This window comes from Patagioenas fasciata, chromosome 7 (genome assembly GCF_037038585.1).
Source record: "Patagioenas fasciata isolate bPatFas1 chromosome 7, bPatFas1.hap1, whole genome shotgun sequence".
NCBI classification, from domain to species: domain Eukaryota; kingdom Metazoa; phylum Chordata; class Aves; order Columbiformes; family Columbidae; genus Patagioenas; species Patagioenas fasciata.
The window spans coordinates 35,866,371-35,891,963 of record NC_092526.1 but is presented as its reverse complement, the minus strand read 5'-3'; the positions used below and the strand labels follow the sequence as shown (position 1 = coordinate 35,891,963).

General features: G+C 43.5%; 1 protein-coding gene across 15 annotated transcripts in view; it reads left to right on the top strand.

Moving 5' to 3' along the window:
• HDAC4 (histone deacetylase 4) overlaps nt 1-25,593 on the top strand; it is a 230,119-nt gene that overhangs the window by 40,318 nt on the left and 164,208 nt on the right. For 10 of the 15 annotated variants that reach the window (XM_071811367.1, XM_071811360.1, XM_071811368.1 and 7 more), the window contains exon 1: nt 14,753-14,776. The exons of 3 other annotated variants lie outside the window; for them this stretch is intronic. Coding sequence is in view for 2 of the 12 variants with exons in the window: in XM_071811370.1 (XP_071667471.1) it covers nt 13,032-13,140 (109 nt within the window). In the remaining 10 variants the exon portion in view is untranslated. Of the gene's footprint in view, nt 1-12,864; nt 13,141-14,752; nt 14,777-25,593 lie in introns of those variants that run through there. 2 more of the 15 variants (XM_071811370.1, XM_071811369.1) reach the window with 1 other exon arrangement.

Below are 25,593 nucleotides of genomic sequence, written 5' to 3'. Positions count from 1 at the left end.
TCACACTGCTCTAAATAAAAATGTCAGGAAGCATAAAATTAAGACTCTCTCTGCATCCTTCATCCTCCCTGTGGAGTTCACTGTTCTGCTCTTGGTGCGCTGGAGGATTTGTTATGACTAGACCTGTGTGCTGATTTCTTTCTTCTTTTTTTGTAGAGGAACCTTTTCCTCCTTTTTTTTTTTTTTTGTGCCCTCCATCAGCAGGAGGAAGTATTCAAAGAACAATCCACTGCTTTGAACTTCTTCATCGGCTATAAACATCTCATCAGCATGGGCTAGGAGATGATGTAGACACGGTCTCATACTGAGAGTTGAGTTACGGTATGCAAACCAGATTTGAGCTGGAGGATAACCCAAGTTAGGGGCTGGTTTCTGCACACTGAAATGTGAAGCTGTTTCTCCTTTTGGTTAGAGGGTAGCTGCCCTCTTGCCAATGCAATGGTTTCCCCCGGGAGTGCATTGTGTGTTTGTCTCTAGTGTGAAATGTTTCACGCAAAGGATAGCTGGATCCATCATGGGTTTTGCAGTTGAAATAGCAGCTAGTGTAAATTATGCTTTCCTTGCTGACACAGGGTGCTGGGAACTGGTTGTTAACTTTTTCCTACTCCAATAACACATTTTTACCCTGATCACAAGTTTCGCCTTGCCTAACTACCAAAAAGCAGGCTACCTTTGAGTAATACACTCAACTGGTAGGATTTCTGAGATTTCTGTAAGAAAGCTCTTGCACTTAAACTGTTTTAGGCATGTAATTGTGACCCTGATGTGTTTTAGTAGATTGACATCTGAAGATCTTCTGAGGGTGAAAGAGAAGAGTAAACACTTTAGTTTTGATACTTCAAGAATGAAGTTGGGACGGGTGGCTTGGGTTAGGTATAGGCAAAGTGCCGGAATATGCCGTCCCTTGCTGTGTCCTCTGAAGGGCTGTTGGCTGGAGCAGCTCTGCTCCTTGCTGGTGTCCTCTGGGCTGATGCATCTGTGCTTTGTTTTCATGGGACCTCCTTAGGACACCTTAGATATCTTAGTGTTCGGTGTTTTGTAATGGGAGGTGGCATTGCCTTTATTTTTTCCCCCCTCTTTCCTAAGCTGCTGCTTCAAATACTTCTTCCTTGGCTCGTTAAGAACCTAGTGGGGAAATGTTCGAAGGGAAAAAGCACTGTGTGGTAAGATGCCGAATACAGCTAGGTACTGTCTTTTATGTTCCAAGATTAAGCACCAAGCAAGCAATTAATAGTATTAATGATGAACTTGTTAAGACACGGCCAAAAGTGATTCTTTTTCACTGGCAAAATATCCTTTTTGCCTTTGTGTTTGCCAGAGCTGGCAGTGGATACTTGTAGTACCTGAGGGATAGGCTTCTTGAAAACTATAGTATTTTGGAGTATTTTTCCACTTGTCTACCCAAGACTAATGCCTTCAACATGTTTGATATCATCTACACACCGCATAATGTAAATGTCTGTGGATTTATGTAAGAAGAAGGTGGGGAGAAAAGCCATAATTGGCCTTTGGAAATCAGAAAGCATTAAGGCGATATCCGTCAATGCTTTTGTTATTTTCGTATTTGGCTCCAACTTAAATGTCATTAACCTCCTACTTGGAGAGGTCCCATCCGCAGGAAGTCTTGGCAGGCTTTTCCCAAACAAATCCTGGGCATCTTGTACCCGCTCTTGTTGGTTTGGTTCAGATGTCTGAGCTACCTGTTGGCTCTTAGGGCTTTCAGACACTGCAAGCTGCTTTGGTAGGGTACAGAAACTCTTTTATTTTTAGGAAGTTGAAATGATTAAAGATGAGATTTATTCCATTTCTACTAACAGTAGTGTTAGATGCCTGCAAGCTTGACTATAGTTGTGTGAAGGAGTCAGTCACTGCATTTATTTGAATGCCTTTTATTAGGGTGAATGAAAGAGGAGTTGCTTGCAATGTGATTCACTGAAATCTTTAGGTATCAAAAGGATACACATCCTGCAAAATTTCCTGTGGGTGGCTTTCTGCAGAGAAAAATGATAATTAGTTCTTATAAGTGATAGTGCGTGATACAGAGTTAAAGGCTGCATGATAACAATATGTGTCTAGTTTTATGCAATCCCTGCTGCGCGTTAGGCCTCCTTTTCTCCATGTCAGGCCCTTTGTTCCCCTTAAGGGACAAAACTGACACCCTCAAATTGTAGTGGTTGTCACTCTACTTCTTTTATTCTTCTCGTGCAGGGTGAGTCCCATGTTTATTTCTTTTGAGGACAAAATGGGAGCGTCTCTGTTGGAAATGGTCTTTACAGAAGCTATAATCCCATTATTGAGTGTTGTTCTTGAGCAGGCTGAGGGCGTATCTAGTCTAGTGTCCTACCTGATAGTGAGCACCAGTTGTTTAGCACTGCTGAGAAAACGGAGAACCCAAGGTAAGTATAGAATAATATATTACATTAGATGAGGATGTAATTCTTGCCATTACATTGCCTGAGAACCTGGATACCTTTGTTGGCCTGAATCTTCTACCTCTGCTTTGCAGGACACGAACATATGCACGAGTGCAGGTAAATAAGGCCACGATGACAACTTAAATATGCAGAGGGAAGCCTGGGGGTGACTTGCAGTTTAGGGTCACTTGCTGCGTGTTCTAATCATGGAAACTGTTTTGTGGGTGCAGTTTGCTGTGCATATGAGGTCTGTGAATGATTTGGAATTGTTCCACATAAAACTTGAGCATCCTGTGGAGAAAAGCGGAGGACCGTCATGAGCTGTGGAATTTTGCAGCTCTTGGGGTATTGATTGCTATGTTGTGTTTTGGGGAGGCAGAGATTCAATTGAACTGGTAACAACAGGGTCGGGGGATAAAATTGCATGTTTGAGCACGTGGTTTAGAAGCTTTAGATATGGTACTGTATGTTACTGTAACTCCACAACTGCATTATTCTGACCTGTTTCTGAAATGCAGCATACTCAGATGCAACTATTCTGTTGCACCTTACAGTGCTGAGGAGAGAGGCACGTGCAGTGTGTTCTGCAAAGAAATCTGCAGTCTGTTCTCATAAGTTATGATGCACATTTTACGTAGGGAAGACAAGACCGAAACCTTGCCGGCATGTGAAGATCACCTGTATTGGGCTGAATCAGCTTTATAACAACTGCACGACTTCCTGAATCGCTGCTGAGGAAGGATGTGCTGTTGACTCAGAAGAAAGTTTATAACGTGTGTCTAGGGACAAGGTCAGCAAAGTAGGCGTCTGATTTTGAAAGTTACACATTTGCTATGTGGCCTTAAGACTGTGAATCACCACGATGGCAGAAATCATTTTACAGGCCTAAGTTAGAAGATGGAGGGGGGACACAAGTGATGTGGAATTTCATTTTGTTAGATAACGGGGCAGATTGGGATTTGTGTTTGCATCATTGAATTTGGCACTTCCTTACCTAACTGTTACAGCTGGGTGTAAACTCATGTGTTCCTGTGGCTTGTTCCTGTAAACTTTGTCTGCACAGCTGCTGTTATGTGCAGATTCAATTTCTGAACTGGATTCCAAAATCAAATATTTTCTATATCGATTTAAAGATCCCCCAAAAAAACCCATAAAAGACGAAAATGCAGTCTATCTTTTTCCTTTGAAGACTGCCCGTTTGTCTTTGTCAGCCTCAAACATGCCTGTGTGTGTGGCATAGCTTAAATTTTTATGAACAAGAATGTAAACACCAAATCCGCACAAGACTTGCAGAATAACTGTAGCTCCAGTGCATCATCTGTTTGTTATGTAATCTAATATAATGGAAGCGAAATAGAAACCAGATGTCAAGGCAGAGCAAGTACAAGTCTTCATCTGTGAGTATTGCAGTAAATGTACTTTGTATTCTTTCCCCCCTCCCTGGATTTGAAGTTGTATTTATTGGGGGCTGGGAAAGTGCTGCAGGGGACTTCAGAGCTCTCAGCATGGTTCTTGCTTAAAGACTTTGTTATTCTGTGCTTGTGTTCTTTCATGTAATTAAGGTCTGTGTGCTACTGCGGATCTTTGAGTTAGAATATTTCCCATTTAAAATGAACTGGACAAAACTATTTATTCCCAGGAGACCACCTCTGCATGTCAGGCTCTGTGGGTTATGCAGTCAAGCTGCAGACTTGCACTAAATTTGATGTTCAAAGTGAAGCTGCTTTACTTAGGATGTTTGATTAAGCTTTATAAGAAAATCTATCAAAGCAAGTTTGGTGCGGACTCTGCTGTGCATTCTTTAGCTGAAGAAATGTTGGAGGAGAGCAGATGGGAGCTGTGGTTAGTTCATTTTCTCCAATTCACTGTGTGACTAGGAGGATGAAAGGAGAAATGGGTAATCATTGATCCTTTCTGTTGGGGAAATGGATTCTTCCACTGCTAGTTTATCCAAGAGTTTTATCTCTGCTACCTTCCATTAAATATGGCAACCCCTTGGTTGAGAGAGAAATCAATGCACATCCACCTTCATATGCATCTTCACAAGTCGAGGCATATATATGATGTCAATGAGAAGCAGCTGATTTTAATTTTCCTCTTTCCTTCTCTCTTGTTTTTTAACCCCCTTGTTTTTCTGTTGTTGAAGAGATACATATATATATATATATTTTGCCCCCCCTTCTGTGTCCCCCTGTGTGGTTAAGCTCAGAAACCAGCAGTGCCTTGCTGGTGGGGTTTGCGTGTGGAGAAGCCCACGGGGGCTGGAAATGCAATTTTTTTTATGGGAGCAGGAGGGCGCTGGGAGCCGCGCTGGGTGTCCTGACTACATCCTGGCACCGCTGATTTATGGCTCCCCTCGACACGCTGTTTCACTGACGGCTGCGAGTATATTATGGATGAAGCTTTCATGTTCTGCTGAATAAAAATCTTTCTGTTCTGCACTGACAGCTTTTTACTGGGTGGCCGCTGTGTAACGTACCTTAGATGCTAAACAGGCTTTTACTTTCTGTGTGTCTGTGAGGAATAATAAGTCAGAAATCTTTCATGAAGCTGGTATCTTCATTCATCTGTTAAGTACAGATAACTTCAAGAAATCCTTAGATCAGTTGTATGTTTCAGCTGAAGCAAGCGCTGGCAGTGAATTAAAGCTTCTTGCTCCTTTTAAACAGCAAGTTTCTTCTTTTAAAACCCAGCAAAGAATGAGGATAAGAGATCAATGCGAACACTTGTTGCCAGCCATTACAAACAGCTTCCAATCCGTACCGCCTCTCCTTTCAAGGACAAACCAGTAGAAGGGGACTTGGGTCCATTATATGTGGTCACTGTGCAGTCTGCTAACACCAGGTAATGACTTTGGCAAGTTCCAGTGACCAAGGGCTGTAAGCTCACCTGTGAAGAAGTTCTTAATATTTGTGAACAAACCAGCCTTAGAAAACAAAATAGGGGATTCTTCCAGCCCTGGAAAACCAGCAGCAGGATGGGCTTTGTCTCAGGTAACAAGGCTTTTGTAGCTGGTGCTCTGCGAGTTGCTGGAGTGTGGGGGAGCAATCTTTTCAAAGTGAGACCGTGACCATGTGAAAGGATGATGAGCCTTGATAATGAGCACTGGATCTGGACTCCTAGAGAGAAAGACAGAGCATTCCAAGTACCCTATGGACATACATGCTCAAGCTTTATTCTCGGTTGAGTCTGTACTGAGCATGGCTTGAACGGGGCAAACGTGAAGGAGACTGGATGGGATGGTGTCCTGGTTTTGACTGCGATAGAGTTAAATTTCTTTATAGTAGCCGTGTTTTGGATTTAATAGAGAAATGTTGATGATACACTGATATTTTGGTTGTTGCCAGGTAGTCAAGGACTTTTGTGGCTTCCCATGCTCTACCAGGTGCACAAGAAACTGGAGGGAGCAACGTCAGGACAGCTGGACTAAGCTGCCCAAAGAGGGTGTTCCTTACCATATGACGTCATGCCCAGTATATAAACTGGAGTTGGCCAGGGGGCAGATACTGCTGTTTGGGAACAACCAAGCTATTGGTGCTGTGGGTGGTATGCATTGCATAGTGCATAACTTGTTTTGTATATTCCGTTATTATTATTTTCCATTTTCAATTCTCTTCCCCATCCCCCTTTTGGGGGGAGAGTGAGTGAGCAGCTGCGTGGTCCTGCTTGCTGGTGAGGCTGAGCTATGGCCAATGAAAATGTGAAAAATGGTCTGTATTCCTCGTATGCTCTTAAAAAAAAAAAGAAACACAAAATCCTCTAAAAAAGTTCTGATGGGAACAGGGATTTGGCTGTTAAAAGGTATTTGCTTGTTTCCTCCTGTAACTTGAATCTGATCTGAATATTTAGATCCAACCTCAAAATACTAATTTTGCTGTGTGGATTGTATTGTAACTTTTCATAGCCTGCCTCTCCTGTCCTTTGGCCAGTTGTTTCCTGCTGTTGTCTCCAGTAAAGATGAAACTTCATGACTGAGCCCATTCCCCTAAATTGGAGATTTCACTATTGAAGACACTTTCTTTCCCTCCACATGAAACATTTATAGACAACTTCACAACTGCAGGGGAGCAGCAAGGCTTCTTGCACCTATGGACTCCTTGAGATGGCAATGAAGCCAAAACGAAGGGCAGCATCAGGCATTCCTGGTGGAAATTGCTTCCTTTCTGAATGGACACTGCAGAGCCCGGCCTGAGTCCCCAGGGTGACCATGGAGAACATTCTCCTCCAGTTGGTTATGGTGAACATTTGACCAACTCACTCAGAAAGGCACCTTTCTGAAGGTTATAATGTTCTTCTCTCCAAGCTGATGCTCTGCAGGGCCAGAAGGTTGGGAAGCTCTGTGGCTTGGTCCCTGTAAACACTTCTCACACTGTGCCGATTCTCACGTTATTGAAACTGGACCCTCTGGTAATGGGGCTTAAAACCGTGGAATTGCGTAACGGGAATGTTGTCCAGAGAGTACTGGTAGAGAGAAATGACTTTTTACAATGCAAGTCAGCAGAGGGTTTGTTTTAAGAAGGGAAACAAGTCGATCAAGTAGGTGCTGGGCTTGATGTCTCTGCTGTGACACTGCCGTATTGGTTGTGACCAGCCTCCGTGACCTTAATTCTCAGCCAAGGGAACCTGGTTGTGCTGTGTGTTTTCTGGGGACAAAAATACCAGCAATAGCGAGTCACATGTCGCCAGGAGCTCTTACTATAAAAACAGCAGCTCTGCTGAAAGCGACCTTCAGCATGGCTGTGAACGTTCGCAGGGTTATTTTTAACCTGTCTGGGTAAATTTCCAATACAAACGCTAGTGCCAATCTGATGTGTGTGTGTGTGGTTTCCCAAATCCTTATCTTCTGCTTTCTAGTGCAGTGACGCATCGGATGGAGCAGCCAGTTTTGGCATTGGCTGTAGCTTCGCTTTTATGTGTGCTCTGTTTTACTGCTGTATACAATTTTTTATATTTTTAAATTTTTTTTAAAGATGAGCTTTAATGATATGTGTGGTTTGTTTTTTTTTTTTCCTAAAGAAAAATACATTAACTAGGGTTTAAAAATAGATCAAGATTGTACTTTGATTAGCTTGCTGTGGCACTGACGTCAGTGTGTGACATTTATCTATGTACAGATTTGTCATCCTGTTGACTAAGGTTGTATTTACCCAAACGGGGAGGGTTTCCACAGTGAGGGAAACGAGGAACATCTCTGCTCAAGTTGTCCTTGCCCTTAGTATTCTATAAAGTCTGGCTTTCTCTGCTGTTGCTTGATTTTTATACTGGGATTGCAGCAGGGTTTTGTGTGTGTGTTGGAGGATAGTTTCCACCCCACCCCATAATCACACAGTTCATCAAGTGACTGTGCAGCCCCCACATCAGTTCAGAGGAAACCTCTCTGTCTGATCACAGCTCCCCCACACCTTATTCTTTCTAACTGGAAGCGTTAAATCAATAGTGTCTTGATATTTGCTGGGGTGTTTTGGCATTACCTTTCTAGTATCTGTGGGTGGGGTAAAGGATTCAAAAAGCCTCCCGCTGTGAATCCATGCAGGGTGAGCTGCCAAAATGGTGCTGTTTCACAGAGTCATTTTTTTTTCCCCTCCCAAACCAGCCAAGATATGCCATGTGTTTTGTGCACAAGAACATACAACCTCCAGCGAAAACAGGCAAGAAAGTGCAATGTGAGGGGCTGCATTTGATCTGATAGACAGCTGGTTTCCTGTCCTTTTTGTTTATCTTATCACAATATCTATTATTATCATACAAGATCTTAAGGAGACTTAAAAAGCTGTAAGGGATTTGTTAAATATCAAGGAAATGCATAGAATTTTACTGCTTTAAAGTAACATCGAATCAGCTCCTCCAATAATGACGATGTATGTTTGTTATCTGCTTTTGTGAGTCTTGGCCTTCGAGGGAGAATTGTAGCTGGACTAAGAAGAAACGTGGAGGGGGAGCTGCTTTGTACATAGCTATTGAAGGGAGCTGTTAACTCAAACTGCTGATTCAAGTGAGGCAATTTTTTAAAGCCAGTGTCTCCGGCGGATGGTACTTAAGACCTGTCAGGTTCTGCCTACTCAGACTTTAAGGAGAGCGTTAATTTTTGCAGCAGTCAGTCTCCAGCTCTGGCTGTCTGTCTCTTTCCCTCTTCTGGACGACATCAGGAGAAAACTCGCGTCCACAGGCAACAGCTGAAATATCCCATGGGTGGGAGAAGCTTTCGTGTATGCGTTATTGAAAGGTGATTGCATTATTTGTACTTGGATGTGTGTCCTTTGCTTGTGTGTTTGTGAGCTGTGCTGCGGAAACAGAGATACCAGCGGTGGTGAATCTCAAAGATGCTCGTTGTTATGGGGATGCACTTGGCATCTTTGTTGTAACTTTTAATTTGTCCTTGACACTGAAAGAATAATAAAGGAAAACCACTAGAAACCGTCTTGATTAAAGGCTGATACAATTAACTTGCATACTTTGTCAGTTTATCATATTATTACAGCTCTGCAGCAGTCCATTTTAAAATGAAACAGGAGTTTAAGTCCGTGAACCTTTTCAGCTCTACTGAGGAAAGGGTAGCCGATGTCTGCTCAGACGTGGAATGTGTTTCTGTCTTCTAAAGCTGTGAAACGAACTGTTTCACTCCTTTGCGGTGGGCACTGAGTCACGCATTTAGCAGATTAATTGCCCTGACTTTTGCGTCGCTTTCACCTGGCCCTTATCCTTTGGCAGGAGAGAAAGGAATACTGACTAATGTCCTATAAACAGAGCCTGCTGGTAGAGGAGTAAATTTTGGTGCTAGTTTCAGACAGTGCATAATGTGCTTGTGGAATATTTCCCCTGAATTTCATAGTGGATGAAACCTGCTGAGTATAATGCCATTATCTCCATTGTTAACCCTTATACTTTTGGATTTATTATTTTTCAAATAGCAATTCTTAAGCCTGCACTCGCCTGCAGGGTTGCGGCTGCTGCGGAAGATGATGTTTTCTGTGAGTGGAAGCATGGCACGATCAAGCCGATCGTTGCACATCTTGCCCCAAGGCAGCTGCTGGTTTCTAAGGCTTTGTAATCTTCCCCTAAAAAGACAAGGGAGCTCAGAGGAACTCCTGTCCCATGGCATCCATGCTGCGGAGCAGGCTTGTTCTCATCCCTTCATCACCTTCCTCCCAAAACCCAGCATCTTCAGTATCTTGCTTGATAGGTGTCTGGATGAAAGCTGCGAGATAAGTCAATAACACACCATTGTGGGGGTGTTAGGCGGACTAGCATAGTGGTAAATTTTTATGATGCTGAAGAAGGGCTTGGGGCCACATAATCCAGACGACTCTTAAGGATACAGGGCTTCCCATACCAATGTCTTTTGCTTGAGGATCCTTGTGCTTGCACATGGTGGGGCTATAGTCTGTGCTTCGGATACCTGTCGCACACCTGGAATAGGATGATTTTGGACTGTGGTGTGTGCGGACAGAGTATATGGGGGAGATGTCATAGAGAGGGAGTAGCTAGGGATATTATCTTGTGAATGTTAGAAGATGAGGTAGTACTATCTTGGACCAGTGCTTGTTTAGGCTTTTGTGCTGGTTTGCATCTCATAGTTTTGTTTTGTTTTTGTTTTTTTTTTTTTTTTTTTTTTTTTTGTTTTGTTTTGTTTGTTTGTTTTTTTTCTTAGATGTATGATGTATTGCCCGTGTGCCCAATCCTTGTATTTATACATTTCTTATTCTGAGCATGCATGGAGTGCACATGTTCATAAACCAGACATTCACGTCTTGCAAACTCCGCTTGCCTGTGTTGAATGAAAAGCTTTCCCAGGTAAGCCAGCGCTTGCTGTAGTTGGTTCCTGAATAAATGAACCTTTCATCATTTACGGGAGGAGAGGGGGAAACACCACCTTGCTGTGATGGGTGCAAAGAGCACCTTCCAAGCAAATGCGGCTCTGTCTTCTCTGCCACCAAAATCAGGGGCTTGAGCATTTGGCAGCTCCCCGCAGCAGCTCCTCGGGGCAGGTACCAGGAAAAAGGTGTGGGATAGAACAGTTTGGTATCTGTGCAGTCTGTTTGGCAAATGCAAGGGTCTGTCTGAATTGAGGCAGTATCAGTGGCTAATAGGGTTTTCGTGATAAATGAGAATTACTACTGCTGTTAAATATGCTTGTATATTAAAAATATGTATTGAACATGCATATATACAAATGCATATACGCATCTCCGGTGCAGAAACAAGCATTTTGTCTCTGTACCCGTTTGCACAGAGGGAGACAGCAGCCGTTGGTGACAAACACAGGGACAGCCCTGGTTAAACAAAATAGCTCCTTTACACATAGGTGTTTCACCTTAAGTCAGCCGGGGCTGGCTTGAGCTTGTTCCTTTTAAAGGAAAAAAAGCCTCCTTGGCTCTTCTCATTCAGGTAAGTGCCGTGAAGAGGCGAATGACTTCTCACCTGCTGAGGCTGCAGCAAAACCTTTGTGGAGCCTGCGTCAGCTTGGAGGTCGAATGGTTTATGGCTCCTTGGGAAGGCAGCTTTCAGGCGCAGAGGGTGTAATAACAGATACTGAGGTATTTCTGTTCAAGTAGGCCTGCTGTTTTAGTGCTGGCTGGTCAGCTGGGATCCTCTAGGTTTTAAAGCAAATGCTCGGATGAGAACCTTGTGGGGAGCAAATGCATGTTCCTGAGTAATGTAATGCCCTTAGTTTAATTATTGTGTTTAAAATGGATGAAAAATAGCCTCCAGCTTTTATGGGCAATTTATGAATGTCCAAGTGATCACACGGTCCCTGTAGAATGTTGTTATTCCCGCATTCATTCAAAGGCACTTTGGTGTAACTCTGACATTACTGGCGGTGGGTTTGGGTACTGGACCTTTGACCCATCCTCTTCTCCATGGGGCACGATCTGGTAATTTGGCATCTTGGAATAAGCTTCTGTTGGAAGGTGTTTACATTTGGACTAATTGCAAGAGAGCCTCCAAATTTTTTTCCTCTGCTAAGCTAATGTAGCACACTGCTGCCTTGACTTGAAGAGGTGAGTCTTCTCTAGTAATAGCCAGTATTAACTTTTGCATTTGGTTGTTTGCAAGTCTTTTTGTATGAATCCCTCAGAAATTCTATGAAATAAATGTCTCAATCAGCTGTGTTGTTGCAGGGTAGAACCAGGACTTGATTTAGCCCTGTGGGCTGGTCGCCTGGTCTCAAGGCATAGCAAAGAAAAGATGTTCAGCTCGCTCTCTCTGCGACAATATTCCAGAGCAGTGATGTCTGTGGAGCTCTGCAAAGGCCGGTGCACTTGTTGCCAGGGTCAGGCGTGATGTGCGTGCTCATCCCAAAAGGAATATTCGCAGTTAAGATCTGCGAAGTGAATCCATAAAGGTAGAGAAACAGTGGCTAAAAGCAGAGCTGAACGCTGGTGTGCAAGGGTTTTGTGTTTATTGCATCTGGCCCTGCAGTCGGTGTATTCCTCGCTTCCCTTCTCTGGTCCAGGAGAGCAGAGTTGGGATATCGGAGCTGAACCAGAGGGAGCTTGTGAGGAGAGGGGGATTCCTGGGGGTGTCATCCCCTGTTCTCAGCTTTAGTTGCAACATTTATAGACCATATTGCTCAACAGGCAGGGAGCTCTTTAGGTAAGCATTGATTTTGCAACGCACAGCTAGCAAAATTAAACTGGGTAAATCACTGATGGGAAAACAAAGGTTTGGTGTTGGTTTTCCCCCTCTCTTCTAGTGGCTTCTAGCTGTGACGAGAGAGAGTTGCAGGGCCCCAAGCTCTGAATATATTCTCAGTTTGAGCCTTGGTTCTCTTCTCCATGTTGTCGTTAAATTTTAAAACTGAAAGATGATAAGGAATCTTTGTGTAGGGGACACTCCTCATACCACAGAATTAAACTGCAGCTTTTGGGTCCTGTCCTGATAGAGCTCTGAAAATCTGATTAACCTAAAAGAGAAGAGGTGTTCCCTGGCTGGTACTATATAAAACAAAGCACGCATATGTGCAGTGAACAGCTTGATTGTTTAATCTCTACCTGTTTATAGCATCTTCCCAACCTTCATTTACTCTGATGTTGTTGTTGGAGAGTGCAGAAGGGTCACAGCAGCAGGGGCAGGTGCTCTGCAGAGCTGTCCTTGCAGATGATGCATCTCCAGCTCCATGTCCTGCTCCTCCTGGCAGGATGGCCATAGTGAGTAAGGCAGCTGCCAGCTCTGTGTCAAGCTTGGTGTGATAAATAGGTGTAAGAAGACTTGTTTTTTTTTATTTCTGGAAGGGCTGGTGAGGGAAGAGAGATTGTCCAGAGTTCGTTTTGTTTGGGGGCTGGTGTTAATTGCTTAAAGCAGATTTAGCTCCAGTTTGTGCATATATATTCCAGCGCTAAACGTGAGCTGTTGCTGCAGTGAGCTGTGTTTATCACGTACCTTTGACCACCTCACCCATTGATCTCTGCCCGGTCGGTCACCAGCTATTTCTGGCTCTCCCAGCCTGAGCGGCAGCAGTTCCCAGAAGGACGCTCTCTCGCAGGCCGTGCTTCGTCTTCTTACTGCCACAGTGGATTTTCCACCGTCCTCAGAAGCAAAACGCTTCTCTCGACCTTCGAGAGTTGGTCCTGCGCAAGACTGTTCAAGGCGAGCTGGTTCGCAGCCCTGCAGAGCGATATGTTACAATCCTACAGCGCTGAAAAGAGAGAGCCGGTCGGCTTCAGACACACTGCTCTTGCTTCCAGGGCACGATATAGCTGTGTCTTATACGCAGAGACGCAGAAAGGTAAGCATAACTTTACAGAAAATAATAACCTACTGAAGTAGAAGTAACGGCATTAAAAGAAATTGGATTATCTTTTCCAAAAGCGGAATCTGGCAACCCAGTTTGCCATGAAAATATTCAAGAAGTCTAGTGCAGATATGCTTAAACAAGGATTTATAGTGAAACTGAGAAAATTGGCTTTGTGTTTTGTTTTTTTGTTTTGTTTTGTTTTAAACTGGAAAAGAATAGCATGGAAAGAGATTACTGCTCTCTTATGTGTCTGCATACAGCTGCACGCCGAGGCTTCACAGCTGTATTTTGTGAACATCTTTCCAAAACTCACCTAGAGTTCCTGGTTAGAGACCTCGCAGCTGCTCGCTGTTCTGCCGCTTGAGAGCAGCTGCCGTACCGCCGAGCGCGGGTTTATCGCGAGAGATGCCGGTGGAACGGAGAGGAGCAAAAGAAACAACTGTTTGTATAATCCGCGCCGCGTAGATCAGTTCCTGTGCGAACAAGCCCTTTGCTTGTCTGCACCTTGAACCCCGCTCACCAGAAATAGCTGCAAGGCCGAGCAGCAGCGTCTTCCCAGAAGCGCCGGCTCAAGAGCCTTTGTGTTCTCCCCATGTGAGCAAGGACGTGCTAAACTGCTCTTTTAAGTGGGAGTAGTTCCCACCGTGGTGAAAGCAGGTGCTGTGGGAGTCTCTCTACTCCTGTTCATTTTTCTGGAGGGGTTGAGAAGTTCCCCCTTCCCTACCTGTAACTCTGCTATACTGAACTTGATGCATATGCAACCCTTCCTCCTTCTTTCTTCCCCTAATTGCCAAACTGGTATTCAAGCAATATAAGCAATTTATCAGCCAAAACTCTTCTGGGACTCTTGTGGCAAGTCCTATTCGTAGTGTACCTAGAAAATTCTTTCCAGTTTGACATGAAATATTTGGAGTTGGTGATTCTTTAAGTCATGATTAAAACTGCACGTGTCAGGAGCATGCTTGAGATCACCTCTGGGGATACGTTTCTCCTTGGCGTGGGCAATATTTGCTTTATTTGAGTGGTTGATGTCTTTGTTTTCAGTCAGACAATTGTTGACAGGCACGCAAAAAAGAAACAAACCAGTACCAAGCGTTTCAGTTACACAAAGCTGAGAAGAGTGAAGGTATTGCAGCCTTGAGCCGCAGCGTTCATGGTGATCCCTGATTTTTAATTGCTTCATCCTGTTGCTTGGGTAATTTCCCTCCCCAACAGGACTCTGGCGATTTAGCAAAACCAAGTTTCCTTTCCATAATCACAATTTCTTATTCCTTTCTCTATTCTTTCTCCTTTCTGTTTGTAAAGCAGAGGTTCTCTAATGTCAGAGAAAAGGGTTCAAGCAAAATCTGTTGCAAGTTTTGCATTTTTTTTTTTTTTCCCTAAATCTCTAAAGGTTTTCAAACATCACTTCTTTGACTTTTTAAAACAGAACAAAGACAGTAACCCATACCTCTGCTTCAGATTTGATGATTTGAAATGATCCATGTGCGGCTCTTGCAGAGGTGTGAGCGCAGTTCCTTGTACCGGTGTCCCTTTCATCATGTTTGCTGTTCTGAGGTATCTCGTGTGGCAATAAATCATCTAGTGCTGCCCTTGCTGCTTAACCAGTTCTTGCCAACTAATGAAGGTATGTGGGGGGAACTCCCTAAAAAAGGTCTGCACTCTGAATATACTTTTCATATTTATGTAGCATGCATTTTATTGACTTTAGTTTTTAAATGTGTCCGTTATTCACAAGTGGTAAAGCTGTAAGAACCGTCCTGGTCATGCTAAACAAGTGTCAATAAAACCTCCAACCACATTACTCGCTAGATGCTGTAATTTTAACATTCAAAACTGTTAGAAAAAAGATACTTGGGAGAGAGGAAGGCAGGTTGTTACCGCACAGGATTTAAAAAGAAGAAAACCAATGCGAGAAGTGAGACCCTTTCTGAATAAACAGAGTTTTTTTTTCCTCCTAATTGTAGACTGAGCTTGTTGCCATAACCTCATTACTGGTACTGAGCTTTTTGAGTGGCCATGGTTGTGAACAGTGATTCTACAGCCTTTATTTTTGTTTAGTGTGCAAAGAAGCTCTCCTGGCAAGAGTACCATGATTTGTGTTGAGGGTACTGGGAAGCCTGGCCAAGCTCGGGAGAATTATGTTCCTCAACAGTGTTAAACTCCTGTGCTGTAAGCCTTCAAAAAAATGAAATTCAGGAGGAATCACCTCAGTTTGTACCATGTCTTTTCTCTGTTACATAGTAGCTATTGAAACAAAACCAAACAAAAAGTACAAGGTTTTAAAAAGTGAAATGGTGTTAGGCCACTCTGAACTAGTTTGTTTGATGCCCAATAATCCTTCCACATACTTTAAAGGGAACAGCTGCAACTAGGAAAGCTTTTTGCCTGCCAGGCATCCCTTAAGCTTTTCTTGTTTTTTAAAATGTCTCTGCAAACAATGTTCCCCAAACCATGCTTTGTGGGGGGCTGTTCAGTGGGTTCTCAACCATAGAGCTTTGGAGGCATCTGCGTATGGTTTAGATGATTCCACAGGAAGTTCCCAAGCTGGACAATGTTGTGGATCCTAGGTTGCCTCTGGCTTCTCAGAGGGAGTCTGGAGTAGTTCACAGTAGCACTAGAGCCCCTTGAAAAGCTGATAAAATGAGGTATTTGATGTAAGAGCAAATGAAATGTGCAATAATAATGCTCTTGAATGGGAGGGAATGGGAGACAAAGTTACTGGGTGGTACTGCACAAACTGTTTTAGGCTGAGGGTGGGCAGGACTTCGAAGTCTTGAAGCTTAAATCATGGTATTAGTGATATCTGGGGCTTCTGCCACTCCCTGTCCATAAGCATAAATTGTATGGTGTTTAGATGGCAAATAGGGGGAAAGGGGTTTAAATCACTTCCCATCCTATAAAAATCTTCAGTCTATTCAGATACTTCTAATGCTTGTAAGTGAATTGCATCAAATCCTAAAAACATTGAGCAAAGTCAGAATCATTATTGCCCAACGATATTCCTTTTGAGTGTGTTCTTGCTGGTTTTCTGAGTTAAAGTCATAATTCTATTTGTGATATAACAATACATACTGCCCTTTATGACAGTCATTTTTCACAGCAGTTGATCTTGATGATGCACAATCTGTGGTCCTGTGTGTACAAAGTGCAAAACTTCTGATGCAAAATACTAGGAAAAGCTGAAATACAAAAAGGTGATGGAATTGCTTTGAAATCATTTTTTCAGTCTCTTTTCATGAGGTGTCAGTGAATGCTTAAGCATTCTTTGCAGCTGGGAAAAATGTTTTGTTTTTAATTTTAGCCCTGCTAATAAAGTCTTGTCATGGATGTCAATGAAGCAGAAAGAAAATTACTACAGAACTAACTCTAGGTTGTCATTAAAGCTGATTTCCTGCATTAAGCCAAAAACAACGCAAGATTTCATTTCTGGACTTCCTAAATATGTTAGTCATGCTGATGGTTTCCTAAACCCCAAACCCTAAGAGCTATAGAAATTTACCATGGGGACTATATTTGGAAATATTTATTTGCTCTTGTCTGTCGCCTTGTCCTGATCTTCACATGTTGATCTCCTGCCTTCTCTATTTTTAAGATAATGTGCTTTGACTTCCAGCTGTTGATACTTCCAGACAGCTGCTTGGAGGGTCCTGCCTGAAAAATCCCATCCTCTGTTCCTTTCGCCAGCAAAATAAGAAGCGATCTGTTGTTTGGAGAGCACAGCTGAGGTTACATCCTGCCAGATTCTTGGGCAGCAATGTAACGGGGGAAAAATCCTGCCATGGCTGCATGGGCACTTACTAGTTTACTCACTGAGAACTCAACACTACTTGAAAAAAAGTCTTCCAACCAGATAATTTACTATAAACAGAGACAGAGGAGTATCCTGGGAGTTAACTATAAAAAATAGCGATTTGTAGGTTTTTGAAGCTCAGATTAAATACTTTTTTCTGGTGCTGTCCCTTTGATAGCACCTCATTGTCTGCAGTCTCACTTCCATTTTTACCTGCTCTAAAGTATGAGCTGCCAGAACATTTTTGGACATCGTTACTTTAGTGGCTTGTAGTACCTGGAGCTCTAGAATGTATTCAACTCTACTGGCTTGTATATTTGACACAGTACTTAAAAACAACATGGGACCTAATGTGTTTACACTAAAAAAGATCAGGTCAAATTAGCTTTTTAATTTCCTTCTCAGCAGCATGCTGTGGTGCTCCATCAACCAACTTCATGAGTGTTTTGTGCTTTGAGTTGCGTTTTTTTTCTAAATGATGACTAAACCAGAAAACATGGAGGGGTGACAACTGCGGTACTGCAGTATTAAACTTGCTAGAATTCACTCTTTCATGATAATGTGTTTCTGAGAAATCTTCTTTCCTTGTTTCCTGCTTCCTCTCTCTCTGTTTTCATCCTAGCGAGGTAGATCTGATATTCTCATGTTGGTGGAGTGACTTCTCCTTAGGCTCATCCTAACTGCAGTAATGCAGAGATGTCAAACTTGGATGCCTCCAGCCTTTTGCACTTGTTCCTTTGGAACCAGCTGGAAGGGGCATGTTATACTGAAAGCTCTTCTAGTCCATTAGGTGTGCTCCTGGAGTATCTCTCCTAGGTTAATTTTTCTGCAGAGAAATCTCGTTTGTGTGCTGAAATGTCTCCAAGATACAAACCAAAACATGGTTGAAGTGATGTGTCCCAGGAGATGCCTTTCTGAAGTGCACTGGCCTAAACTGAGATGTTGATGTGGAGGTACCCTGTGTCTGAGGTACTTGTTGGTTTGATTCCGTTTTCTCCCAGGATCCTGGATGCTGCTGCCAGCTTGGCTTAGTGTTTTTTTTTTTTTTCCCAGCTAAGGTTAAGAAAATGATGGGGGAAAGTGAGCCTTGTGGGCTTGTGGTGGTGGTCCCTTCCATTGCTTAGCCTGTTCTGTACCCACTCCTGAATGGAGCTGGTGGAGCCACTTTCCCTGGGTCATTGCACAGCAGCTGGGTCTGGGCTCCAGATGGAAGGAGAAACAAGGGGCTGGAAAATGCAGGCGTTGATGGAGGAGGCCTCGGAACACCAGGAGCTAGAGGGCTGTGGGATATGGATGGATCAGGAGGTCTCTTTTGGGAGCTCAGGTGCAAAATGTAGGCTTGTACCAACAAAGGATGAAGAGGGTTTGGGTTGGATTGCCATGCTCAGAGAACTGAAGGTTGGGGTGCATAGGTTTGGTGCCAGCTGTGGGCTAGATCTTGACACCTTTTTCCAGCCCCTCAGAAGGAAAGATGGTACCTCATTTAGGGAGACTGTTGGAGAAGAGGTCTGTGGTGTTCCTAGGTACCTTGGCAACCTCAATATCATCAAGATGCATCTTGGATTTAAGAGTTGCTTCAGAAGTCATCACAGAATGTTAGGGATTGGAAGGGACCTCAAAAGCTCATCCAGTCCAATCCCCCGCTGGAGCAGGAACACCCAGATGAGGTTACACAGGAAGGTGTCCAGGCGGGTTTGAATGTCTGCAGAGAAGGAGACTCCACAACCTCCCTGGGCAGCCTGGGCCAGGCTCTGGCACCCTCACTGGGAAGAAGTTTCTTCTCAGATTTAAGTGGAACCATATTTGTGTGTATCTTAGTACTTACAGTCACGTTTCACTTGAAATGGTTTATGAAAAGATTAGCGTCAAACAATATCTTGCTTTTGTGTTGTCAGCAGGAACTTTTTGTATTGTCTTTTGTTTCCTAATTGTTTGCAGCAATATACCGGTGTCATTTTCATGAGTTAACTGTGGCAGAAGTTTGTGTGCTGTCTCTGTGTGTGGTGGGGAGAGCTACAGCAACACAACCCTAACCTGCTGCTGGTGGCCGGGACTCGTGTTCCCCCAATTCTCACCCTCTTCCAGCTAGGAGGGGAACTGAGCTCTTTCTGATCTATGCAGTTTCTCCCAAATTTGCAAATCCAGGTTCTAGTATGAAGTTCTGACTTGGTTCAGTGCTTTTGTAAGCCCTGTGGGTGCAGGGGCAGGATACCCATCTTGATTTTTGGGGCAGATGTGGCCTTACTGAAGTAGGAAGCGTGCTTTTGACTCAACCCTCTTCCTCCAAAAGTGTGTCAGCTCCTTCACAAGAAGGTTGCAGCTGTCTCATGGCTCCAGACTGCAGACCTTCCAATTGAACCGCTCGGAGGATGAAGCCATGGGGTCAGATCATGTTTGCTTTTCATGGTGTCTCTTCTAGGTAAGTTAGACTGAGATGCGTGGAGAGCATAGAAGAATCCTAGTGTGATCTGTATCTGTGAATGCTCTATGCAGAGCCCACGTGAAGTGCAAGCAAAGTGGGTCCAGTTCAGGATCAGCAAGAAGAGCTGTAGCTTGGGGTTGGGTCAGATGCTGCTTTTGGCTCTTTTCTGATGACACTCTAATGAAATGGGGCAAAATGTTTCTGTCCCCAGTCACAGACCTGTCTGGTCCTGCCTTCATGTTCCTCTGAAGCTCACAGAAAAGAAAATGTACAATGTTTTTACTATGGAGGGAGAGGGATTAGATGTAGGTTGGGAATAGAAATGTCAGAATACATGGCTGGCAGTGGGGCAGCCCCGCTGTCAAACTGCAGGAGATCGGTGGGGTCTGGTTATCCCTTAACTCCACTGGGATTACACCTTTACTCTCTTTGGCATACTAATCTTTCCTGCCAAGCCGTGGGAAAGTACAGCAAGATGCCAGTTTATGCCTGAAGATTTATTACGACTCTGCTACCTAGGAAAATCCAAAATGTCTTTGGGGTTTGGGGGAGCGAGAGAATAAAAAAAGACCTTATCATGAGTGGTCTGCGTTTGACTCCAGTGCCTTTCATGACAGGGCTGAGCGTTTGAGTGCATCAGCACGTTTGTCCACATGCTGGTTTTTATGCAAGTGTTACGGTCTGACAACTATGAATCACCCGCTCAGCTCTTGATTTGCGTCAATCAAACCACATTTAAGAGAGGCTTTGTTTGCAGTTTGGAACACAAGACTGAGGCGGGTGTGCGGGTGACTGCTTTGAGCAGATCCTCTTGAAACTGGGTTCAGTGGTCCAGGCTCAAAACGCTGGGGAGAGAGCCTGTGGTTCCAGTGGGAGATGAGAAGCTGATGTCCTTTTCTTTCCACTCCCCCAGACCTCTCCCACTGGTATGCTGAGCTATAACTGAACTCTTGAATCTATAGGTTTGGGCTTGTGTTTGAGAGACTGATATATGCAGGTTCTTTTGTGTAAGCACAGGGTTTACCTCTAGGATTGCTGTGATGAATGTTTTTATGTAAAGAAATACAGGTTGGTCTCTCTTTTTTTTATTTTAATAAGAACTTAAACTAAACTCAGAATAATCTTTCAGTATCTCCAAACATGGTAGTGCTTTCTAGCAGAATTATCTATACTTTTACACAGTAAGTCTGTACTTTCTGAACTAAAAACTGGGACTGCAGCGGGATTGCAAGCCAGGTGATAACAGTGCTGAAATGGAGCTCCCACCTTGAAGCTGATGGCAAGCCCGCAAAAAAATCAGTTTGGCAAACTCAGCCTTGGGTTGGGACACAACTTGATGCTGCCGATGTGCAGAAAGTCTTTTGGAGAGATGATACAAAAAAAGCAGCAACCCCCAAACCCACAGGCATCTTCATTTAAGATCTTTGGTACCTAGCTAGAGAACTTTAAAATAGTTACAGAGCTGTTCCTGGAAATACACCAAGGTTTTATTTGTTCTGTTTTGGAGCCTGCTTGCTGAAGCTTTGCTGAGCAGTCAGGCAAACCGTAAGGTGCATGCTGTCTTGTATGCAAGGTCCACTGTGAATCCTTCTCCTTGTATTCCATCTCCTTTCACTTGTAGGTGGGAGCAACCATTTATCTCCCTTTCCAGCCTTCAGGACCTATATCTGAGGTCCTCCTGAGCTCTGTTCATGTGCAAGAATGCTCTGCTTTCCCTTGTCCTAAACCCACCCTTGACCTAGTTCATTCTTGAACCACTTCCCTGCCTCCTCCTCTCTCTGCACTTTCAGCTCATTGAAGTCTCTTCTCCTCCTCCCCGTCCCCCTCTGGCACCAGTCCTCGTGCTCATCAAAACATTGATCTCATGGGCGGTAGGCTTGCCAGCATAATAAGGCCACTGCTCTTCCAAACACTTCTTTTTTTCCCTCTCTTATAAACACAGAAACATTTTTTCTTTTCTTCATTGGACTTCCTCGCACTATTTTTCAGATTGAAATTAGAGGATTAATTCTTGCTATCCTGCTGACAGTCATGGAAACAAGCTAATTTCCAAGTGTCAGGATGCTGATCCTTATCTCCTTCAGCTCCCAAAGTAGGTAATAAAATAACCATGAGAATAAATTGCTGTAGCAGATGCAGTACATGGGCATATGGCAGTCTATTAATTTCTCGTGTTCTACCCAACTTTTAAAGTAAATCAATAAATGTTGTTAAAACACTAGAGACCATGCAGGGTCTTCTTTCTCATATTTTCCTCCTCTGGACTCTCCGACTGTAAATTTTGGCTGGTTTTAGCTATCCCGTTTTTGGACAACCTTAGCGTTTCCCTGTTGAAATGAACACTAACAGACCTGCTTACCTCTTGTTCCAGACTTGGGTATGTCGTTCCTAGCTGGTTTTAATCCTCCTAGCAAAGAGGAGGTAGCTGTTCTATCAGTCCATTACATCATTTGCAGTATGGTAATTCATAGCATCTGTGAAATTACTTGGAGGTACAAAGGAAGCAATCTTCCTGAATGTTGAAAAGAGCCCTCATCACTTTTTTCCTTCTGCAAATTTTTCGAGTTGTTACAACACCCACCCCCATGTCCGTCCACATCCTTATACTGGTCAATGTGATGGACTCTTCTTGCCCATGTGTGTGGCAGAGAAATGTTCCATGCATTTGCTATTACTTATTAATTATATGACTGAGAAAGCTGCTATTCTTTATATACTATTAATAAAACAGAAGTAGCTTGGTTAAAGAGCCTGGTCATACTGCTCTGTCTGTTGGTCCTCCAGGTCTAGTGATGGCAGAGCTTTGGTGTGGACAGTGTTGGTGCTTATTGTGGTATTGCTGTCCAGGTACTTTGTTCCGTCTGCAGCATTTCTGCTACTCAGACTCAATTAGTGCAGGTTTTCACTGGCTGAGCACTCGCTCACTGAGCAGTGGCTGCTTCATCTCTGGTGCTTCCATGACACCTAACTCTGCTCTTGCAGGGTAACAAAACCCCAAGGGTACAGCCTAAATATGAAGACTAGTTGGCGATAGGTCTAGACTGATGCTTCCGCTAGAAAGGTATTTGCCTGCTAAGAAGTTACTGAAATTGTAAAGATCATAAGTCGCCAACTGCAGCAACTAAATTGTTTTTAAGCACCTTTTGAACTTTGATTTATGAATGACTGCATTTCAAACTTAGGAAATGGCTGCACTAATGAGTGAGTCCAAGTACTATGTCACAAAAGAATTTGAGGGAACTCCTCTTGGACTTAGAAAAGGGAGTATAGACAAAACTAGCATAATACTGGGCTAGGTTTCTTTCAGACTGCATGTGTTTGGTTCATTGGTCTATCTCCAAATGCCTTTTACCCACACAAGCTTTCAAATGTTTAAGAATGCAGTTCTTAACCCGGCAGCTGCTTTATGATGATGTGTATTTCTGATTTGGCAAACGACAGGTGCAGTTGCACAGCGTCCATCCCCTCCTGAGTGTGTTTTGGTGTCTCTGCACCATGAGCTCAGCTTTACCGGGAGATGAGACTATCCAAAAGCAAAGGGAAAGCTGCAGTCAGTCAGACCATAGTTAACTGTGGCACTTTGTGCTTTGTCCCCTTTCCTAACTGTATCCTGAGCAAGCTGAAAAAGTGGGAGGGGAAAAATACTTTTTCCTTCCTAAACCAAAGGAAAGCTTTTGGTAGTAATTCAGTGGAAATTAAAGTCAGATCTTTCTATTAGCTTGACTTAAGTGGAAATTGTGAAGTACTCCGGGATGCTGTCATCCTGTAACCTAAGACTGCAGTTTGAAGTTTTTCAGGATGTTTTTGTGCTTCACCACCTTTCTGAGTGCTTGAGTTGCTCATCAACTTCTTGAAGATCTTTGCAATGAAAAGTCTTCATGTTGTGGTGATTGGTTGGTTGGTTGGGATTTTTAGCTTTTCGTAAGTAATATTTCTGCGCTGAACTGTCAATGTTAACACAAAATCTATAGGCCAGTGCGTCCTGTTTTGTGCTGTTTCAGTGAGTGACGTTCGGTTTTATTAGATAATTACAGAAGTTTCAAAACCCTTTTTATGCTTTGGCAGCATAGTAGCTGCAGTGCTTTCAGAGTGCAGTGTTGAGCCTGCCTCTTTAATCTCCTCGGGGATTATGCAGATAGAAACAGGTAGAAATTGTACACGTGTGTGTATGATACGAACTTCTCACTTGGATTTTGACTTTAGGTAAAAGTGTTTTATTCTTGAATGAAGCCTATAGAAGCTTGGCCCTTTGGAAATATAAACTTACCCTCAGCTGACTTATTATCAGTTAGCAGTACCTCAAAATATGGATCTTATTTCGTATTAGTGTATATTTTGTTTATTTAATCCACTTGCTGGTCTGGTTCATGGTGTGTCTGCAGGAACAGTTGTGCTTCAACCAACAAGGTAGCGCAGAGGCAGGAATGAGATGCGGGATCAAGACGGGTAAGGAAATGAGACCTGCTGAAGTGGGTGCTGATGACAGCGGAGATATTGATGCTAAAGCCAGTCAAGCAACCCATGAGCTTTCTGCTCTGGGGCCCTGAGCTCCACACATGCCTTAAGCGTGGCTTAAGGGTGGCTGTTCTGTAGGGGAGAGAAGGCTGTAGCTTGTCTTGTCTTGGTGGCTGTGGCGCTATGGTAGAAAGGGTTTGCAATGGGGCAGCTTTCATTCTGCCTGGGTATTAGTTAATGACAATAAAACCTTAACCCTGAATCTTACTAGGACCTCAAGTTTCCCCTCGTAGGCTGAAGTACTGTCAAACTTCAGGGTGAGCATCTTTTTATTCAGTCCATATCCACATGCTTCCCACCCTTTTCTTTTTGTGGCAATCATTGTCTGGTAAAACACTTGGTGACAGAAATGAAAGAAACTTCTTGTCTTCCATACCACTCATTGCTCTAAAAGCCCCAAGTGTTTAAAAATCTTCCTGCTGTGTTTTCCTCATTCTGCAGTGCTATTTTTCAAAGCAGGTCTTTGTCTCCGCAGAAAACATGAATGCATGGCTGTGAATTTGTCAGTTATGTTGTGCATTTTGCAGGGTTTTTTAGGATGAGCTTTACATAGTTGCATCCTAGGTTATGCACACGTGCATATGTATTTTTTTCTGCGCTATAGTCCTATATGGGAAGTGTGCGTTATCGTGTGCAGAGGAGCTGCTGCTCAGCGATGCCTGGTGGTACCTACATAAAAGCTCGGTAATATAATTCCTGCACCTGATTAGTGCAATGTCTCCTTAAGAGGGAAGATTCCTAAACTACGAGTAAACAAGAGCCCCATTGATCTGTGTGTTTCTAAACTGCAGGTTCAAAGTCCTTTTTGATGGCTTTTATATATATAGCATCTACTCTCGAGGACAGATAATAGTGTTACATGCATAATAAAAAACCACTGTGTTGCAAGAGATAGCTTACATTTCTGATGGTGTCCGTAAGGGTAAAAATAGCTTTGCCTTGCTTGGTCTTACGAATCATTTGAAGATCCCTGCTCATGCACCCTCCTTCTCCTGGTGTTTCTTTGCTTTGTCCTTTGTCCTGGAGAAGTACAAGGCTGCTCTTCTCCAGTGCTTTTGGTCATGGTGGTGCCCACATGATCACAACTGCCATTGACGCTTACAGAAAACGAACCCACAAGTTTGAATAGTCCTGCCTGAAGATCTTGTTTATCTAAGAGGATTCATCATTATCCATAAGCTGGTCATCCTTACCTAAGAGCCTGGTTCTGCACTACTGTGCAGCAGATATGGTCCTGTAGGGTGGGAGCACTGGTAAATTCAGTGGTTTTGGTGTATTACAGGGGGTTGGTGCTTTAGGAAGAATTGTACATGCTTCCCGCTTGGGGCTGAGGGAATTCACAGCCTGGGAATTCACTATAACCCTGTGTGGTATTGAGGCAGTATTGAGGTGGAAGGTGTCTACATAGATTCAATATGCCATGAAAATAAGTACGGCATGTGCAGCACAAAAGCAAGGAAGAAATGTGAGGCTGGATATGTGACGGGATGCTTATGGAAGTAAGTGCCTGGCTTTTCTTCACTGGGAAATACAATTGCTGGTCTGCATCTGATTTTATTTTTTTTCTGCTGCACCCTCCATTCGGAGCATTGTTTGTGCTCCCCTTGAACATCAACTGCTGAAGCCTCTTCACTTTGTGTGGGCAGCTGTGGAAGTCTGTTTTCCATCTTTTAGAAGATTCCAGCTGGTTAGGTTGCTTTTGTCGTTCAATTTT